Below are 20,864 nucleotides of genomic sequence, written 5' to 3'. Positions count from 1 at the left end.
AATCTACACTCTAAACTATGTCTATATACATCCGTATGTACTCCATATTGAAATCTCTAAAAAGACTTATATTTAGGAACATAGGGAGTACTAAAGAGCAAGTACTAGAGAGTAAAATCAGAAGACAAAAAATGAGATGCAGGATTACTGCATCAACGGGCGGACCACCAATGCACCGAATTGCAGAACACCAATCGATGTCATTAGCATCACCATGGGAGATTGCCAACGGTGTGTGAGGTGAAGTGCATGAGCGGACCACCATCGCAGTGAATTGTGATTAAACTTAGGTAAGGGCAATGTTGGGTCTTTACTCTCTCCGTCCAGAAATACTTGTCGGTGAAATTGATGTATCCAGACGTGTTTTAGTTCTAGATACATCCATTTTTATTCATTTCTTCGACAAGTATCCTCGGACGAAGGGAGTAGTAGCAAGCAACTCTGGAACATGAAATTTACAGGACCAAGCTCTCTTGGCTATTTTGCTGATAGCAGTTGGCACAATTGGCTACTATGCTGATGGCAAACGCCACATGATGCACTGCAGGGGACACTGGCGACAGAGGTGGTCACACTGCTGCCTGCTGTAGCTTCTAGGCAGAAAAAGGAGATGGACCTGGTGGGGTTTCATTGGGAGAGACAGCCAACTCTTCTTGCAGGATATGTGGGATGCCCACCGGACAAAGCCGGCATAGCAGCTTGAATCCACTTGAGCAAATGCGGTCTGCCAAGTGGCGTTTATTTGGCTTGGTTTGCAGGGCAGGACATCGTCTTACGGGGCAGTCACAACCCCACTTGCACCCTTAGTGATTTAGCACATTAACATTGTCTCGGGAACTTTCAAGTCTATCTGAAATGAAGAGAAAATACCAATGCCATCATGGTGCGGCTCAATCAGAAGCAACTCAATTTTTATGAAGAGAAGAGTGCCACGAGAGGTAACTGCACCTCACTCACCTAGAACAGCTGATGATCAGAAACATCAGTATCTTCAGGGCTGTCTGTAGCATCTCCAGTTGCAACATCATTGGCATCAGATTCACTACTAGAATCATGTTCCTCATCAGACTCGGATGTATCCATGATGTCAACATCAGAGAAAGCTTGATCCTTTCCGTGCTTCATATCCTCTGTTTCCAGTGAAGAAGCTTGGATGCCACCACCATGAGCCAGATCAGCATTCTGGGGTTGTGGTTTTCCATAGAGTGCAACATGCCGATAGTATAGTTCGAGCTCCTTTTCAGAGATTGCGATGAAACGCCGAACTGTCTCCAGCGATTGTTCATATTTTGATTTTTCAAGTGCCTGGAGATAAACAGAAGACATGTGTCAGTGGGAAAGATGTGCATGTATATACGGTCAGCCTGATGGCTAATGATCAGAACCAAATGCTGCCACTGAACTTAAGCTGTGTTTTTGGACATATGAACTAGCAACAAGCTGCTAGTATGATCCTGACATAAACTCTGAATGGATGTTACTGTCAAACCATGCTCAAGTTTACAGTTTACAATAATATTTGTGTTTTGTTGTGTATTAAATATAAATTGTAGCAGTTTGTTGATTATTCTTTTTTCTTACTATCTTTTTTTTGTTAAACATTAATCTTGAAAGCTACACTTCTACAGTATTATAAGCAAACTAGCAAAGCATTGCCATCCACAAAGAAAATAACAGAAAGTTCAAAAGAGTAGAAAAAGGGGAAATTCTCTGTAGTTCCTAATTGCTACTTACTACCAACCATTAGCAAGCATCAACTTGAGAGTTGAGACAATCTATGGAAATAGAATAAACCAACAACCTATCCTACCTACCTTTTTCTTTGACAGTGTATCAATTGGTGACATGACTTCTGGTTGAACATAGTCCTTTCCTCGGTAGAAGACTATGGTGTCATTTCCAATAACATTAATAGGGACACCACCACTAAGCCGAGCTATCTCATTTGCATACTCCTGGATTTGCCCTGGTTTGCAGGGCTTACAGATGACCTTGACAGTCTCATGTTTCTTCCAGTGCAAATGCATGTTCAGAATTACACCCCCAAATACTCCTCGCCTTCCAATCGGGACATAGTTTGACTTTTTCTGTGAAACTTTCTTCAAATAAAATCTTTCCTCACCATCAAGATCGTCTGGTTTGGCGACGGGGCCTTCAGCTTTCGCAACCTCATACCTCTTTAGCTTCTCAACCAACATAGCTTCTTTTAATTTGGACTGGAAAAGAAACAACACATATTAATAAATCCTCTTGTACGAATCAAAATGAGAAACTAAGCATCTTATCTTCAACCACTTAAGCATTTGCTTCGATGGTATTGAAAGTTTCCATCAAACAAGCTAATTATGATTTTAAACAGATAATCCTAAATGAGGGCCAATCCTGGTAGAGGACTATGTGGCATTTCCATTTTCCAACATTATTAAATGGCCAATCACAGGTTCAAAATGAACCAACCCTGTTATGGTTAGAATAGCTACTAATAGAGCAACATTAGGAAAGCAGAATGCTCATGGGATGGATTAAAGTGATTATTCAAATATTGTGTAGCAATTAGAAAGTCCTATTTATAATATAGAAAAAAGCAAGGAAGTAGCCAAGCAAACCAAATGGACAAAAAAGAAAATAAAGCTAACTTGTTGGTACCTTCTCGATCTTGTATTTGAGCCGAGCTTCAGGTGTAGGAAATTTCTGTTTTATTTTTTTCCCCTTGGGTCTGATACGGCGTGGATCGTTTTTATTGGCCTCCTTCCTCTTCCTCTTTTCCCGCTTCCTCTGAAGCTTCAAACGCCTCTTTGTTAAAAACCTCCCCTTCTTCGAAGGCTCCACCTCCTCAATCTCAAACTTGGGTTTCCCATCATCAGACAAAACCAGATTCACTGATTCATAGCTAGCCCATCTAACACCCCGTGAATACATAGACGGGTAAAAGGGGCTTAAGCATTTGCTAGGGGAAATAGCATCAGATCTGCAATGACTAGAAGGCAAAATATGAGGAAAACTAAATTCGACTTGTGGATAAAATATGATCAAAACGATAAGCTATGTCTTATGTACTTGCTAGACAAGAAATTGAGTGACGAAGTAGGCCACATTTGACAAATCATGTCTAGTGATACTACTATGCGAAAAATGCAACCACACTTCATACAGAACTATTATAGTTAAGCTACATTTTGGTTGCATGAATCAGCTGCAACTGATAAATTCTGACACTTCATGAACAAGCAAATGAGGTATAAATTTTGGCCATGTGGTATGCAGAAAACATAGAATTAAGGATTGAAAGAGATGAGAATCAACAAAACGGTTTCACTACCTGTGAGCAGGAGGGGGAGGTGAAAGCAGTATCTTCTGGGATGGATTAAGGAGTGTGAAGGAAGCAGCCAGCTTCCTCAGATTTTGACGCGACAGGAGACGGATCGCCATTAATTGTCCGTTACTCTATGACAATGCATCGTAAAAAAAATTAAGACTGGCCTGCAAGAACAATGAAGAACAATCTCTTACTATCTTCAATAACGTACTCAGAGAGTTGAAGTACAAAAAATGTAATGAATATATTTCCAGCCGTAAGAGTTGTGATAAAAAAATTGACAGCAAATAGACTTTATTCCTCAAATAATAGATAAGTCATTTACAATAAGATGAGAAATAAAGTCTGGAATAGAATTTTCCCAAAACTTCATTTGATTCATACGTCTGGAAATATATTCATTACATTTCTCAGAGTTTGATTCATGGAAGCAATGAACACAAGAAGATTTTGCAAACTCTGAACCCATTTGCTTGCACTCCATAATGATAGCCGCTTCAGGGCCATAGTAAGCTTCTTGTTGGTTAAAAGCCTCAGCTGCACTCATACTATCAGATTCGATTGCCAGCGAGTTGTACAATTCTTTGCGCAAGCCAAATACCGTTTCGGACCACGTGTATCTTCGCAGAATCAGCAGTGCAAACATGAGGCATGAACCATGTAGCCGCTACAATGAATTCACCTCTGTCGTCACGAGCAACAGCACCCGTAGCTCCCAACATGGTTTCAGCACAGAAAGATGCATCCACATTTACCTTGATACTACTTCTACCCGCTTTGTTCCACATGAGTTGTGATAAATATACTCAATGCAGATGCACAATTTCAAGAGGTCCAGAGTTAACATGTAACTTACTTAATATGCAGATGCATTTAACTCAAACATTCGGCTTACCAGATAGATCAAAACAGAGTGGTTTCATCACAAGCAATATTCGTTAGCTACTAACTAATGCATGATTAATGGCATCCAGAGAAAACTTTGATTTCTACCAAACTTTAATGGCATCCCACATCAGAATAGCCACCTCCATTGCTCCTACGAGCTGCTGCTGCCTTCTCCGAGCTGAAGTATCCTCCAAGCAGCTGCCTTCCCCCTCCTCTGCCTGCAACAGCACCTCTTCCCCCTCCTCCTCCTCCTCTTCCCCCTCCTCCTCCTCCTCCTCCTCCTCCTCCTCTTAACACCTGGGGCGACTTGGGGCGATTAATCACGACGAGTCGCAGACTAATCGCAGCGAGCCACTAGTCGGAGGCATGGCGACTCGACTTGGCTAGGCGACTCAAAAACCTTGCTCAGAAGTATCTATCTGATGTCCAGAAATTCTATTAGCAGAAACATGAACTGAATTTCTCACAAAAGCATGGAATCTCCAATGAAGGTAGGACAAGTGACAGCAAGCACAACCCGCAAGGATCTGCTTGTAACAAAATTTGTAACAACATGACAGAGTAACCAGCAACCACATTATAATCTCTAGTTCATATAAATGATGATCCCTGACTCGCCCAGCAAGCAGCAAATCAAAACTTTGTAACAACTCCCAAAGTAACCAGCAAGCAACTACAAATACAGTAGCAGCAGTTAGCAGTAGCAAGTGACAGCCACATAATTCAATCTCTCTAATTATTTATCAACAAATAGCAATCCAATCTCTCCAATTAACAATTACCAATTACCAATCCGAGCTCTCTAATCTCGTGAAGACAACAAAAGAAACACAAGTTCAGTAGTTCAGATTTTCAAGAAACCCCACAAGTTCACATATTGATGCTTCATGGTAGGATCAACGAATTGGGAGACAGACAAGAGAAGAGAGGGAGCAGATCAGATCGTACCAGCGTGGGACGCCCCGGCCGGCTGGTCCTCCTGGCTCCTGCTCGGCTGCTCCCGGTCTGGACTCTGAACTGGAGCGGAGGAGGCGACGGAGGGTGGTCGGAGTTGGACGTGGACCAGGCGGCGGCGGCCCCCCTCCCCAGCCGTCAGCAGAGGCGGCGCGGGACGGCGGGAGGCGGGAGTGGCGGCGCGGGGTGGTGCGGCCGCGCGGAGTGGCGAGGGTGGGGCGGGCCTGGCGCCTGGCGGCGAGGGGCGGCGTCGCCGCGCCGGGCAGGGGTGGCGGCGGAAGGGGCGGCGGCGCCCGATACGGATGCTAGGTGGAAAAAAAATGAGGGAATGCTCCCAGTTCAGCCGAATCCAGGCTATTTTTTCATTTTTCCATTTGACCCCCTGTTCGCACGTAAACGAGTCCATTTAGGGGCTTTTGTGGTAAAACGACATTAAACCGTTTGGTTTTATCTAAACCGCCCAGATCGACGTTTTTTACAAAAGCCGTCCGGTTTGAACGGTTTTTCTGTACGGTTGTTCGTACGGTCCGATAGGCTTAAATAACCACCAGGTCACTGGTTTTGGTTTTTGCCGATCCGACCAACGGTCCGGTCCGGTTTTTTAAACTATGATGGTATGTGATTTTGTCACTTTTGTGTGCTCCCATAAAAAGTATTTCGTCATGAAAATTCATAAGTACTCCCTTCCACCCCGAAAGTCCTATTCTCCCGAGCTCAAATGCATCCCGATAAACAGTAAAACTGAAAACATAGTTTAAAATAAAAAAAAAACTTCTGATTTTTTTGTGTTAAATTTTGAGAAATGTTTTGTATGCTTAACAAATTTCAGCACGAAAAGACATTCGCGGAGTCGTGGAAAAAAAACAACAGTCCAAAATGTTTTCAAAACTATCATTTTTTGGAATATTGATTTTTTTTTGCCACAACTTTTACGGATGTAATTCTGTGCTGAATGTTCGCAAGCATACGAAACATTTGTCAAAGTTTACCACAAAAAACAGAATTTTTTGATATTTTTTATTTTTTATTTTATTGTTCATGAGGGAGCAGATACTTCACGTCCCCTCGATCCATGTTTTAGTGTTAGATACATCCATATCTAGACAAATGTAAGACAAGTAATATGAGTCGGAGGAAGTAGTATACGTACATATGTATATGTTTATTTTCTAAAAAATTATAAAACTTAATTTTGAATTTTAAGAAGCATGTAGAAAGTATGTCAAACAAATATTTGGGGTTCTACAAGCTCACATTGCCATTGTTGATGGCCTTGCAAGATTCTGACACCAAAACAGTTTAGTGGCACATCATGACCGCATGCGTGATCCTGCATTATATGATCATAGAGTAGGAGCGGGAACAACTGCCTGTGCTGTATCTACGTACAAGCTCACATCCATATCTACGTACGTACAAGCTCACATCCATATCTACGTACAAGCTCCCTTCGTCGCCATCCTCCCCCTTCGTCGGCGGGTTTGACGAGGGGGCGGTTGCGACTCTCTCCCTCTCTGGGGACGCGGAGCGGAGAGGGGAGGGGCGAGGTTTTCCAGGGTGACCCCAATGGTCGATGGGGCCACCTTTTGTGGGTGTGGGGGCTGCGCATGATTGCTCTTTTTGCACATTGCCCCCCCCCCCCCCCCCCCGAAAAGGCTATAATCTACTCCTACTACTTCCATTCCTACGATTCAAAAAACGGAGCAATACGAAAAACACTATTCTCTCTGATCCATCTTAATTGTCATTGATCTAGTAGATGGAGTATTAATACTCTCTTCGTAAAGAAATACTCCCAGTGATTCCAGATGTACGCCCTCTAAACCGTGACGGAGGGAGTATAAGAGTGTTTAAATCACTACGATAATTTTTCTCTGATCCAATCGAGAAAATCAAAATCTTGTATGATTCAAATGAGCATGTCATTTCAATATAGTAGTCTCTATTGTCGTGCTTTTAGAACCCGGTGAGTCGACGAAGTCTTACCTATAAAATCAACACACATGCAAAATAGCGAATTGGGAAACCATAGTGATCATCTTGAAGAAAATTTCTAGAGCGGTTTGAGCCTGGAATCTTTTCTTTGAAATCAAAACGGTTGATGTAGCAACGATTGAAAAACTCACGTGAGGGTGAAACTGTTCCTCTAGTTGGTGTTTGGGAAAATATGTTAAATATAAAATCATAAGGATTCTAATCTTGCGAATCTTTTCTTTTTTTGCTATGAGAATGAGGGGACCAAAATTTATATGCCACTTATTGAGCCATAGAGGGGTGAATGATGATTTGAGAAGTTTCTTGAAATGCAACGGTAAATTGAAAACCATGCAGGGCATGAACAATTTCGTGATGATCTTATTGAGCATTTGGTCACTTCTTAGTCAGTAAACTTATTCATGTTGTTTTTTAGTTCGAATGATTTAGACCATTTGTCATGTTTACTTTCGATATTTCTGACCATTTGTTATGTTTCAATTTGAACTTTGAACAAACTTCATAAACAGTGGTTTTGAAATGATGAATTGTGTGTGTCAAAAATAACATTATTTGAATTATTATGTTGATATAGAATAGACATGCATATGCCCTCGGCCTTGTGCTTGTCGGATTAAGTGGCGCGTTGTGCTAAGTGCTCGAATCGTTGGTTGATTTCAGTTGTATCGCCTCATACAAACGAGGTCAGTTTAGAGATAAATAAATAAAATTAGCTTTTAGAGAAAGATGTATCGGGGCTTGCTAAAGCACCACACCTGAGTGCTCCCCGATCCCCTATAAAATCAGTTAGAAAAGTAAAAATCCAGTTTCACTACTCTAATCGGGACCTTGCCGAAAGCCTAAATCCTATAGTGGAGTAAATATTTTACACCACACCGAGCCGAACGCCTAAATTTACCTCTCTACTCGGACGCCGAGTAAAACACAACACACTCTCTCTGCCTCCTTTCCCACGTCACCGGCGACCCCCGAAGCGTTCCAGCACCCGCGCCGCCATGGCTGAATCCCATAGCCGCCGCTCCCCTCCACCCATCCGCAGCATGCATCCGCGCCGCCACGAGCGGAGCCCCGACCCATCTTCCTCCCGCTGTCGCCGCGACACTTCCTCGAGCGCCGCCCCATCTGCCTACCGTGGTCGGTTTGGATGTTTCTTTGAATCGGTGTCGAATTTTGGTTTGTATGTTTGTTTCAATCGAATTTGTGTTCATCATATCCAAATTTTACCCCGCTAAATTTACGAGATCGGCCAGAAACGGGCAAAATTAAGAGCAGTAAAATTACTCCACTAACGTCTACTCTGCGGTTTACTTCTCCATTTTTTAGGGATTGGCTAGAGATGCTCTTAATAATGTAAAAAGAATGGAGAAAATATTCATATCCCTCTGACGGCCAACATTAATTGGACTTTGTACACATGACCAAGAACTTTATTGGTAACAAACTTTTTCGTGAACCTTGCCGTGATGCATGTATGTGTAGTGCTGAGGAGAGCCATCATCAGATCCTGGCTGACTTGGGCTGCACCTTGATATGCATGGTGGAGTTGTAGTGCACCACCTCCGGCCGCACCGTCTGCATCGAGAACACCTCCGACTGCAGGTAGCAGAACCCATCGCCGGCGTCGGAGCCGTAGTAAAACTGCGCCGCCGCACAGGCGCAGTCATCCAGGCACGCCTTCTTGCACGCCTCCTCGCTCACCCTCTCCACGGCCCGCATGCTCGTGGCGTGGTCGTTGAAGTAGGACGTGCCCGGCACCGACACCAGCCGGTGCTGCGCCCGCCGCCCCGGCGACGAGGAGCCGCAGGACGTCGCCGGTGGATTCGTCGGGACGCAGCCGCGGTTGGGCCTCCGGAAGTCCACCGCCCGGAAGTTGGCCGCGTCGGGGCAGCTGCACTGCGTGTCGTCCGTGCACACGCCGTACGCGCCGCAGACGGTTGGGTACGCGCAGCCGCCGTCCGGGAAGAGGCGCAGCACGTCGAACACCGGTGCCCAGCCGGGGCCGGAGTGCCACTCGTAGAGCCGGAGGTGGCCGTCGTGCTCCAGCCGCATGTACTGCACCGTGCCGGCCCCGACGGTGGGCAGCTGGATGGTGGCCAGCGACGGCGCTCCGGGGAGGGCGGACACCGTGAGGCTGCCGTTGGTGTATGTCGCGTAGGCGCCGGCCGCGGTCTCGCCAAAGCCGAGGTGGTAGTAGCGCTGCGGCGGCGTGGCGTTGACGTAGGCGCTCAGGGCGTCGTCCTCGACGGCGAGGTAGAGCCTGCCGTCCCGCCAGTCCGCGGTCGACGCATTGGCAATGAGCCGCGCGCCGTGCCTGAGCGACTGCCCGACGAGGAGCGCGTCCGTGGGGTGGTCGAACGACTGCCACACGGTGGCGTTGCGCCCGTCGAGCAGCACGAGGTTGCCGTCGCTGCCGATGGTCACCCCGGCGACGGACCGGCCCTTGGTGCCGGCGGACCACACCACAGAGCCGTTGGCGGACCTGAGCACCAGGTCGCCCTCAGCCGTGAGCTCCGCAGCGGCGCCATCGCCCACGGGGCTGCCGCGGTTAGCCGACCAGACGACCTGCGGGACGCCGGTCGTGGTGGACGTGATGAGCGCGCCGCTGTTGCAGTACACGACGGCGACGCCGAGGAGGAAGTCGGCGCACGGGGCCGCGCCGGGGCTGGTGCAGAAGAAGCCGAAGGCGTAGGATGGGCCGAAGCCGGCCGGGTTGAGCCGCAGCAGGGCCACGCGCGCCACGGAGCCGTCGGTGTAGACGACGTGGTGCGGCAGGCCGGCGTCCGTGTTGGCCCAGGTCGCGGGCGCTCTCGCCGCCGGGTAGTCGAACCGCTGCTGCTGCGCTCGAGCCCCGCCGCCGGCGAGAAGGCAGGCGATCAGCGCGACGACGCCGACGATCGTAGCACGGTGCATCATCATCATGGGCTGTGAGTCCGTGACCTTGATCGTGATGTGATGAGATAGTGGATCGAGCACTGTGGTGCAAGAACGATCGATGGAGCTTGCATTTTATATAAACGATCGGTGGATCGCGGCGACCGGGTGTGGCACATGGACATGGGACGCGCGGATCAGTGTGGAAACGAAGCACGTGGAATTCCGGCGTGGAAGTCGTCGACGCGTGCCGTTGGTTCGCGACAACGTGGCGGCGCCGACGAGGTCTGCCGGTGGGCAGCTCATTGCCCGCGGTGTGTATGCGCATGTGCATATGCAAGCTAAGCTAGGTAGCTCACTGGATGCACTCGTGGTGGTTTCCGCGGCTTTCTGCTACTGTTCTTCGCTAAGCACGGTGAACGCGCCTGTGTCCGTATCAGCGAGCGGCGGGAATGTATCCGGTGCATCCACATTTGTGGTGTTACCGGTGGACCAGATGCCGTAGAGCATTTCAAACAATCTGAGATAAATCTGGCACATTGACACAGCATTAATATATGTTGTCACAAAATTTCATATCGAAATTTGTAACATTTTTTGAGATACAAAAGTGATAAATTTGACACCAATGTGATAATAGGCCCAATCTAAAGCCTAACTTATGATATGCACTATGTACGTTAATATTGTGTGGTTTCACGAGTTAGGTTTTGAATTTTGACTTGAAATTTTGTCACAATGTACGTTAATGTTGTGTGGAAGAGCTAATTTCTTTAAGAATTGTTTAAACATTTAAAATGTGCAACGTGAGGGTGCACCGGTAGCACCACAAGCACCGGTGCACCAAATATTCTCCCGGGAGCGCTCGCTGAGTGCAGCTAATTCATTTTAAACTACCAAAACGTCGTATATTTAGGAAGGGATGAAGTAAGTAGCTGCGGCCCATGTAATTTCTTGTTTCTACCGGTGGTAAGATTCCTTTCAATTTTCTGGGCTGCGTTTTCTCTGGGTTTTGTTTGTTTTTATTGGTTTTCGTCTTCTTTCCATTTTTCGTTTTTCTTTTGGTTTCCACTTTTATTCTTTTAGTTTTTTCATTTTTTAAAATTCTTAAAAAAATATCAGCTTCATGATCTTTTCAAAATCGTGGACTTTTTTCTTCAAATTTACAACATTTTAAAAATTCAGTAGTTTTTAAATCCATGTATTTTTTCCAATCCATGACCTTTTTTAAAATTCAAAAACTTTGTAAAATCTATAAAGTTTTCAAAATTCATAAATTTTAAATTCCTTATTTTTTTCAGAAAATCAAAAGTGTTTTTTTTTCTCTTCAGAACCACTAGCTTGCGAGCGGGCGAGCGACTCGGGCACCCGAGTGACAAGCTTAATGGGCAGGCCCAAGTGCAGCGCGGTGTCAGTTCAACATGGCAATGAGTACCCGTAACCCGCGAACCCGACGGGTAAAAACCCTATTAGGGTAAGGGTTTGGGAAAAAATAAATACCCATGAGTTTATAAATGGAAAAAAATTATACCCATCGGGTAAGACGGGTATGGGAAGGCAATACCCATACCCACGTACCCGCATACCCGCATACAAAAATGCAACCGCTAGCCTCAACCCAAAATCCCATCCCTTACCATGTGCATGATCTGATTAAAATGCGTTGATCTTATTTTGTGAACTTATGATTTTATCTCTGATTTTGTTGATCTTATTATAGTCTCCTTCATTTGATCATTTTAAAGTACGGGCTGCACATGTAACTTCAATAAAAGAAAATTATAGAAAATTGTGTCCCTCTTGTTTGTCTTGTAATTGGAAAAAATAAGAAAAAACATATGTGAATATTTCTCTAAGTTCACTTACATAAGTGATTGTTTGGTGCCATCTAGTTCATGCTAATTGCTACCCATTTTTGTAAATTAATACCATTTTTATTCCATCGCACAACAAATCGTGATATGCATGTGCTGAAATGCTAAAATGTGGTATATATTTGTTGAAATTTTGAAGTATACATGCTAAAATTTTGTGTATATATGCGAAAATGCTAAACAATACATGGTAAAGGGTGAATTGGGTAAGGTGGCAGAGATGGGCATTTTTACCCGCGGGTATTACCCGCACCAGGCCGGGTACGGGTATGGGAACAATCTGAAACCCGAGGCGCGGGTACAGGTACGGGTTTGGGCGAAAAATATTGATACGGGTAAGGGTTTGCGCAACCATTACCCGCACCCGAACCCGGCACTAACATTGTCAGTGCCGGTTTGCTTCTAAGTTTAATGGGCAGGAAAGTAGACTTCTAAGTTTGACCTCGCTGTCCTTGTGACCTTCGAGCTGGAGTTCGCAGAGCGGGCTCGTGGCATTAGCACAGGAAACCACGTCATTTTGGTAAACACCTCGATAGTAAAAAATATCGGGCTAGAGCAGCAATCAGCATCGGGCTAGAGCTAGATCCTGCCACGATAGTAAAAAATACAATTTGCACAGCTTAACTGATCATAAAAAATAATTTTTTGTATATTTTGAAAGTAATGATGAATGAGTAACAAATATAAATAAAAAACCAAACATACCTAAGACAAAACAATGTTTGTAGAAATCTTATATGTTGAAAAGTCATCACATCTGTAATCATTTTTTCCTTAGATCAATCAAATAGTATGTTCACATCATTATAGACACTTTCACGCACATCATCAAAAATTACATCATGATTAAAGAAACCAATTTAACATTTACCTTTCCATTCACGTGCTTCACTCTCATATATGGTCCAAGCAGCAACACTCTCACACAAAGACTGGAGCAAAACAGCAAGGCATATCGAAAACAACATCTAATATCATACTAGGAAATAGATTCATGCAAACAGTCCATAGTTTAAGATCAATTCATACAATACTTCAACGACAAGCATCACTCATCTCAACTGAACCTTAAAAGAATGAAGCTTAAGTGGGGCATGCAACTGAACGTGTCTTACCAACGTTTCAGATCTGCAATTTGAGCACATATGTTAGGAACGGCACCACAGTAATCAAGGAGCGTCTGAACAATGCTGAAAGGACGGATCGGGCTTGATCTGACTGAATGATCTTCATACTCGAATGGGAACCTCTCTAGCTTTCTGGTGCCAATTTCATACATGTTGATGTTGCAACGTACTTCTGATGCTTTCTGGTGACAGTAATCAAGGTAGTATATGCAGTTTCTGAAAACGGATGGCAGCTTATCTGCATTGACTGATAGACTCCTTGCACTGAGGAAGAGCGCCCGGCTGCCAATGTTCCTCACAGGTTTTAGCAGTTTCCGCTCAATGTCGACCCTGAAAACTTGCACCCTTTGGTGTCGGCGACTTACAACTAGCAGTTCTCCGGCAGACTCGACCAGGAAGTAATCACCGACGTCAGATAACTGGGCAATCTTCTCAGCGTGATAGTGCAGCGCCGTGCCCACAACCTTGTATATACCTCCCTCGTAATCGACCATGTAAAAACGACCGGCATAGGAAAGTACGCTTAAATGGTCGAACGAATTGTCCCCGAAACCTTCTAACTGCACCTGGCAGAGAGGGCTGGTGGCATCAGCACAGTAAACCACTTGTGTACTCTCGCCCTGACACTCATCTCGAAACGAGAAGAGAAGCATGGGGCTAGAGCTAGAGCCGGCCACAGCAGTGAGCACCATGCTTTCCTGAGGAATTGGCGCAGCGAAAGGGAGCATGTCGCCGGTGAAGGGGTTGAGGAGACGAGCAGGGTGCAGGCCCTTGCTTTCTCCAAGGACGAGGAGACCGTCGGAGGTATCTCTACTCACCTTTTCCCTTAAAAAAAAAAGAACCAATCTCTACTTGCGATGGGAGTAAATTGTACGAAACCACCACTTTAAAGGCTTGGTTTGCAGAAAACACTATGCTACATTTCTTCTGCAGAAAACACCATGTCTTGGGTAATCGTTTTGCGAAAACCACTGATCGGCGGATTTGGCCCTGTTGATTGCGTTTATGACAGATGGGGCCCGCTAGTCAGGCTGACGTGACATCAATTTCTCACACCGTTACATTGACTTGTTTTGCTGGATGTGGGGCCGCTTGTCAGTGTAATTCTACGTTTCTTTTTCTTTGGTTCTCCTTTTCTCTCTAATTTCTCTTCTCTCTCCCGTCGGACCTGCGCCATGGAGCTCCATGGAGGAGTGCCGCCGCCACCCAACCTCATAGCAACGGAACTCCGCGACCATCACCGCCGTTAGCCCGCCCTTGCCTAGATCCGGCAAGAACAGAGCCACTGCTACCTTCCGCTTGTGCACTTCAGATCCGCGCGGCAACGACGGCGATGACCTCTGCCTCGGCTGGGGGCAGGACGAGCTCCGCGCGGCAATGGCTATGGCGGCCTTTGCCCCGGCCGGAGGCGGGACGGGAGGCGAGCCTCGTGCGCAACATCATGTGGGCACGGCCGGCATCCACTGGTGGCCCTCGTGGTCTCGTCCGATCCATCGAGCCCAGCAGCATGAGGACGGCGACGGCCGGGTGGGGATCGGCCTCGGCAAGGCCTTGCCTGAGGCCGCTGTTCGGGCCCTCGACGCAGCAACGGCGGTTGCGGCCTCTGCCTCAGGCAGCGGCAGGACGGGCCTAGCGTTGACTTGGTTGCTGTAGATAAGACGAACCAGATTTGTTTTATTTTTTCTTTCAATGACAGGTGGACCCCATGGGACCCACATGATGATAACATTACCAAACGTCGCCGTTACATATGAGACGTTAAGTGGTGCCACATCGGCCTGACTAGTGGACCCTATTTGTCATAAACGCGATCAACAGAGCGAAAATTATCGATCAGTATTTTTTGCAAAAAGATTACACGAGACGTGGTGTTTTTTATCGAAAAAATGTAACTAGTGTTTTCTGCAAACCTAGCCTTCAAAGTGGTGGTTTTGTGCAATTTACTCCTGCGATGGTGACGGTACGTCGATACGTCCTTTGTTTGGTTTCATTTCGTTCGTTTTGTTCCACCGAATGATGGATCGATCTCAATGGATAGTTTCCAAAGATAGCCTACCTTGATCCTTCCTACGATTTTCTACCAAAACAAACTCCCAAAAAATCAGCCCACCCCACCCGTTCCTCACGTGATTGATTCCGCCGCTTCCCCAGTCCTACTCTACCTCCCCCTCTTCCAGATAGCAGCAGCAGCGGGGGAGAGCCACGCGAAGCAGCAATGGGACGACAACGGCGGCAAGCAGCAGGAGGCCGGATGACCGGGGGCAAAACTGATGGGGCGACGGATGTGTGTGTCGGCATGGTTGGAGCAGATGTTCGACACCATCGGTAATTGCAGTCTAGCCATGTAGTGCTACTGTCAGTGTTTAGCAGACAAAATGATTCATTTGTTCAAGTGTTCATTCGGTTGTATTTGAGCATCTGATTGTGTTTTTGCTTACAGGGTGGTTTGGCAGAGATCTGGCTACATTGTCCCGTGTCACTGATGTGCTGCTCCCACCTGTACCTGCCGACGTCTTCGATTCCGAGCTGCGACGACCAGTTCGTGTCATCATTCCCGCAGACTGTTTCAGGACTCCGTGGAGGACCGCGCCTACGAAATCCTCAACGCTTCAGTTGCCAAGGTATTTGGAAGTATGGAGGACCGCGCCTACGAAATCCTCAACGCTTCAGTTGCCAAGGTATTTGGAAGTAAGTATCTACCATGAACTCGAACTCATCCATCCTTGGTATACCTTGATGCAGAGAAGAGCAGAGCAGGGCTGGGCTGGGCAGCTTACATATACGAGTCTCTGAACCTTGTGAGGTATGTTTGCTGAATGACTGGCAGATGATGCAGTGGTGAACAATGGCAACATTGGTGATTTCGTCTCCATCAACGTTCCGAGCATCGGCAACTTCATGACCGACTTGTCTATGGTCGAAGCATCATCATCTTGTGTGCCCTCTCTGTCTGTCATCTCATGTGACTTGTGTGTCCTTCAAAGGTATGCTGCTTCATGGTCAGTTGTTTACATACCTACTTACTCACACTAAGCACAACCGCATATATCATAAATTTGTGTGCCCCTTAATTGAACCCATGTCGGCTTCATAATTCCAGTAAGATGAACTCGATCATCTCTGTAATGGAAATGCCAGCAGTTTGCTCCAAATTGTATGGAGTGCTGCTACAGGGACGACGTTGTCCAGCCGATTCTTGCATGAGGCATGGATCCAACCATGCATGGACATGCACAAGTGTAGCACACCCGTTGGATTAAGCGTCGTCTAAAAATCATGCATTAAGCGTCGTCTGCATAGTACTCCCTCCGTTCCAAAATACTTGACTTCCATTTGACTAAAATTGGATGTACCTATATACTAAAACATGTCTAGATACATCTATATTTTGACAAATGGAAGTCATGTATTGTGGAACGGAGGGAGTAGTTCCGAATTGTATGTATGCACATGGACGAGATTAAATTTGTGAAGATGTACCACATGTTTTTCAGGCCTGAATAAAAAGCAAACCACACGGAGTGGGTGAACATGGTGAAGCCCAACCTCGGGCCTGGCATCCGAGAGCGAGTCCAGGAGGCCATTGCGTCGAAGGATGAATCTGCCATGGATGATCTTCACGCCATCAAGACCGAATTCAAGTCTGCACTTGCCACTCTCCTCAATGTAAATTCAACAATCAACAGTTCAGAAAATCTTAATCCCATTGCAGCATGCATTTTCTGAACCTGTAGGCAACAGGTAGGAATTGATCATTGCTAATTTCTGCTAAATGAATCTGTGTCTATAGGAGTATGGTATCCTGGCGATCCCTACGGTCCCTGGTGCGCCACCGAAGCTGGGCATGGATGCGGCACTGCTGGAGGACTTCCGGGCGAGGGCGTTCTCCTTGCTGTCAATCGCCGGCATGTCGGGGTTCTGCCAGGCCAGCATCCCGCTGTGCACCCGTTGCGGTGTCCCGGTGTCAGTGTCGCTACTCGCCCGGCACGGTGCCGACCGTTCCTCGCTGTCGTTGCCCAGGAGCTCCAGGAGGCGCTCAAAGATGAGGCCGCCGCAGCCCGTGGCTCGTCAGGTTAGCCTAATTTGGTCATATATTGTTGAATGCTCCACTAGAGGAGGTTGTATGATTTTATCTGAACATATGCAATATATACCGTGAAGAGCAGAGCTGATGGAGTGTGTAGTAAGTAGATTTTGACCATTATGCAAACAAATTAAGACCGTTGATTAATACTCCCTCCATCCCATAATGTAAGACCTTTTTGCAAGCTAACAGACGGAGGCAGTACAAACCGAAATACTTCACACAACACAAGAACGCATACTATGCACATACATGCTCAAGTGTGATTTCCTAATTAGAACAATTTTCACATGTATGAATATTTTTTTGTTATTCCATGGCAAAACATGGGCATATTTGTCGCCATATTATATTTCCCTTCGTAACAAGTTCTTACATGTTTCTCTTTGATAAAGTTCGATAGCAAGCAAGCATCTATAGACTTGATGAAGATCATTGACATTTTGTCACATTGCTTAGAAGAATGATCTTGGCCAATTCGGCCGATTTGGAGGCGGGCGGCGGTAGAGCAGCGGCGGAACCGGTGGCGGGGGTGGTGGAGCGACCGGATTTAGCAGTGGGGCGGTGGCGTGGTGCGGTGGGCGAGTGTCGTGGCGGCGGAAGTGCGGAGGGACGAACTCAAATCAGCGGCTCTTCGGCGGCGCGGCAGGGTGGGACGGACGAGTGGTAGCTGCGGTGGAGGAGGCGGCGGGGTCGTTAGAGTCGGCCATGGGCCATGCGGTGGTTGATGGGCGGGCGGAAGGAAACTCAAAGCGGTTGGGCATTTGATGCATGGCCGCCGGTTTTACATCTCCTATAGGGAGAGATGTATATTTATATCGTGAGGTGTTGTATTTTACATCTCCGCCAATTTTTTTGCATATACATCTTTGTTGGAAAAGAGTTTTAGGGCTTCGAAGATGCAAAATTTAGTTATTTTTGCATCTACATCATCTATTGAAGGTGCTCTGACGTGGGCTTTTATGTTGAGACCACATGATTAAGATAACATGACGGATAGTTCGAACAATCACATTCCGTCCCCAAGCTGTCGGGTGCATATGCGTTGGCGTCGCTTGTGCCGCAGATCAGGCAGTGGTGAGAGAAGCCTAAGGTAGCAGTTGTAAATTGTAATACACCGAAGTAAATACTAAGGTTATGGCAATTTAGAAGCGGCAATTGTGTCAAGTATATCCAGTTTTTTTTCCAATCGAGGGCATCCGACTTGTGCATTGGGTTGCAATTTTTTCCTAGCCAGGATTCATAGTTTTGGGGATACCAAGGAAGGTTCCCATTGTTAGGTGTGGAATTACAACCTTCATAGTGGGAGACGACGCCCACGGAGCGGCTGCCGGACCCTGCCGAGCTGGAGCGGCTGCAGCACGCGGCGCGCGGGATGGGGGATGGGTGGGTGCGGGCCCAAAAGTCTGGGGTGACGAACGTGCGGAGGGTGTGGGCCGGCGGCCAGGATCGGGCCGGCTGGGCTGTCGAGCCGTTCCGGCGGTGCATGAATGATACGTCTTCAACGTATCTATAATTTTTGATTGCTCCATGCTATTATATTATCTATTTTGGATGTCAATGGAGCCTTTTCCGGAGCTCCACCGGAGGGGGCATTGATCACGGAGGTCCTCTACATCAACTCCATGGCCTCTCTGGTGATGTGTGAGTAGTTTACTTCAGACCTACAGGTCCATAGTTATTAGCTAGATGACTTCTTATCTCTCTTTGGATCTCAATACAAAGTTCTCCTCGATCTTCTTGGAGATCTATTCGATGTAATCTTCCTTTGCGGTGTGTTTGTCGAGATCCGATGAATTGTGGGTTTATGATCCAGTTTATCTATGAATAATATTTGATTCTCCTCTGAATTCTTTTATATATGATTGGTTTATCTTTGCAAGACTCTTCGAATTATCAGTTTGGCTTGACCTACTAGATTGATCTTTCTTGCAATGGGAGATGTGCTTAGTTTTGGGTTCAATATTGCGGTGTTCGATCTCAGTGACAGAAAGGGAACCGACACGTATTGTATTGTTGCCATCGAGGATAAAAAGATGGGGTTTATATCATATTGCATGAGTTTATCTCTGTACATCATGTCATCTTACTTAAAGCATTACTCTGTTCTCTTGAACTTAATACTTTAGATGCATGCTGGATAGCGGTCGATGTGTGGAGTAATAGTAGTAGATGCAGAATCGTTTCAGTCTACTTGTCTCGGACGTGATGCCTATATACATGATCATACCTAGATATTCTCATAACTATGCTCAATTATATCAATTGCTCGACAGTAATTCGTTTACCCACCGTAATACTTATGCTCTTGAGAGAAGCCACTAGTGAAACCTATGGCCCCCGAGTCTATCTTCCATCATATTAATCTTCCAACACTTAGTTATTTCTATTGCCATTTATTTTACTTTGCATCTTTATTTCTTTTTATCATAAAAATACCAAAAATATTATCTTATCATATCTATCAGATCTCACTGTCGTAAGTGACCATGAAGGGATTGACAACCCCTTTATCGCGTTGGTTGCGAGGTTCTTATTTGTTTGTGTAGGTGCGTGAGACTTGAGCGTGATCTCCTACTGGATTGATACCTTGGTTCTCAAAAACTGAGGGAAATACTTACGCTACTTTGCTGCATCACCCTTTCCTCTTCAAGGAAAATCCAATGCAGTGCTCAAGAGGTAGCAAGAAGGATTTCTGGCGCCGTTGCCGGGGAGATTCGCGCCAAGTCAAGTCAAGGACAAGTCAAGACATACCAAGTACCCATCACAAACTCTTATCCCTCGCATTACATTATTTGCCATTTGCCTCTCTTTTTCCTCCCCCCACTTCACCCTTGCCGTTTTATTCGCCCTCTTTTCCTCTCTCCCTCTCTTTCCGTTGCCCTTCTCTTTTTCTATTTGCCTTTTTGCCCGTTTCTTGTTTGCTTGTGTGTTGGATTGCTTGCTTGTCACGATGACTCTACCTAGATTTGGTGATCTTCACCTTAAAAGGTTAGAATAGATCGAAAGCAACGTCAGGAGTTTTATGACTTTACAATTTGAGCATAATAATTTCTTTAGGAACGAGCTTAAGGAACAAAAAAGCTTTATGGGTTATATGAATAAAGAGCTCGATGATATGTCTAAAGAATTTTATGGTTTGAAATCTCAGATTGCTCATCTCAAAAAATTAATTGCTGAAGTCTCGGATAAGCAGGCCACCTTAGTTAATAAGATGGCCGCTAAGCCGGAAAATTTTCATGAAAATAAGGATGAAGATCTAAAAGTTATTGATGTGCCTCCTATTAAATTTTTGTTTTGCAATATGAATCTTGATAATGATGGGACTGAAGATGAGCAGGCCACCTTAGTTAATAAGATGGCCGCTAAGCCGGAAAATTTTCATGAAAATAAGGATGAAGATCTAAAAGTTATTGATGTGTATCCTATTAAATCTTTGTTTTGCAATATGAATCTTGATAATGATGGGACTGAAGATGAGCCACCTTTACCAAGAAGGCGTTCCATAAATTCAGAATCTTTAGATCTTGATGCAAAAATTGTTAAAAGTGGGATTGAAGAAGTTAAAACTTTAAATAGCAATGAACCCACTATCTTGGATTTCAAGGAATTTAATTATGATAATTGCTCTTTGATAGATTGTATTTCCTTGTTGCAATCCGTGCTAAATTCTCCTCATGCTTATAGTCACAATAAAGCTTTTATTAAACATATCGTTGATGCTTTGATGCAATCTTATGAAGAAAAACTTGAGT

At 45.7% G+C, this 20,864-nt stretch overlaps 2 protein-coding genes and 1 pseudogene across 5 annotated transcripts; 1 reads left to right on the top strand and 2 right to left on the bottom strand.

Moving 5' to 3' along the window:
- Positions 1-234: 234 nt before the first annotated feature.
- LOC123080789 (CRM-domain containing factor CFM9, mitochondrial) lies at positions 235-5,476 on the bottom strand. 4 transcript variants are annotated; one of them, XM_044503738.1, is made up of 6 exons: positions 5,153-5,476; positions 3,320-3,480; positions 2,647-2,977; positions 1,815-2,216; positions 958-1,305; positions 235-850 (listed from the first exon to the last, which is right to left on the bottom strand). In XM_044503738.1, the coding sequence occupies exons 2-5, from the start codon at positions 3,427-3,429 to the stop codon at positions 958-960; spliced, it is 1,191 nt and encodes a 396-aa protein (XP_044359673.1). In that variant the 5' UTR covers positions 3,430-3,480; positions 5,153-5,476; the 3' UTR covers positions 235-850. The 4 variants fall into 4 exon arrangements, with proteins under 4 accessions (XP_044359673.1, XP_044359675.1, XP_044359674.1 ...); XM_044503740.1 differs by having other exon boundaries at positions 2,647-2,968; XM_044503739.1 differs by lacking the exon at positions 5,153-5,476 and adding an exon at positions 4,345-4,464.
- A 3,029-nt stretch (positions 5,477-8,505) lies between these two features.
- Positions 8,506-10,108, bottom strand: LOC123075769 (epidermis-specific secreted glycoprotein EP1-like). Its single transcript, XM_044498294.1, has one exon. The coding sequence runs from the start codon at positions 10,070-10,072 to the stop codon at positions 8,651-8,653; it is 1,422 nt and encodes a 473-aa protein (XP_044354229.1). The 5' UTR covers positions 10,073-10,108; the 3' UTR covers positions 8,506-8,650.
- A 5,187-nt stretch (positions 10,109-15,295) lies between these two features.
- On the top strand, positions 15,296-17,102 carry LOC123076623 (amidase 1-like; annotated as a pseudogene).
- Positions 17,103-20,864: the final 3,762 nt, after the last annotated feature.

The sequence above is a fragment of the Triticum aestivum genome, chromosome 3D, assembly GCF_018294505.1.
Source record: "Triticum aestivum cultivar Chinese Spring chromosome 3D, IWGSC CS RefSeq v2.1, whole genome shotgun sequence".
In the NCBI taxonomy this organism is placed as follows: Eukaryota; Viridiplantae; Streptophyta; class Magnoliopsida; order Poales; family Poaceae; genus Triticum; species Triticum aestivum.
The sequence above is the reverse complement of the archived record's forward strand: the minus strand, read 5'-3'. Positions and strand labels throughout refer to the sequence as shown.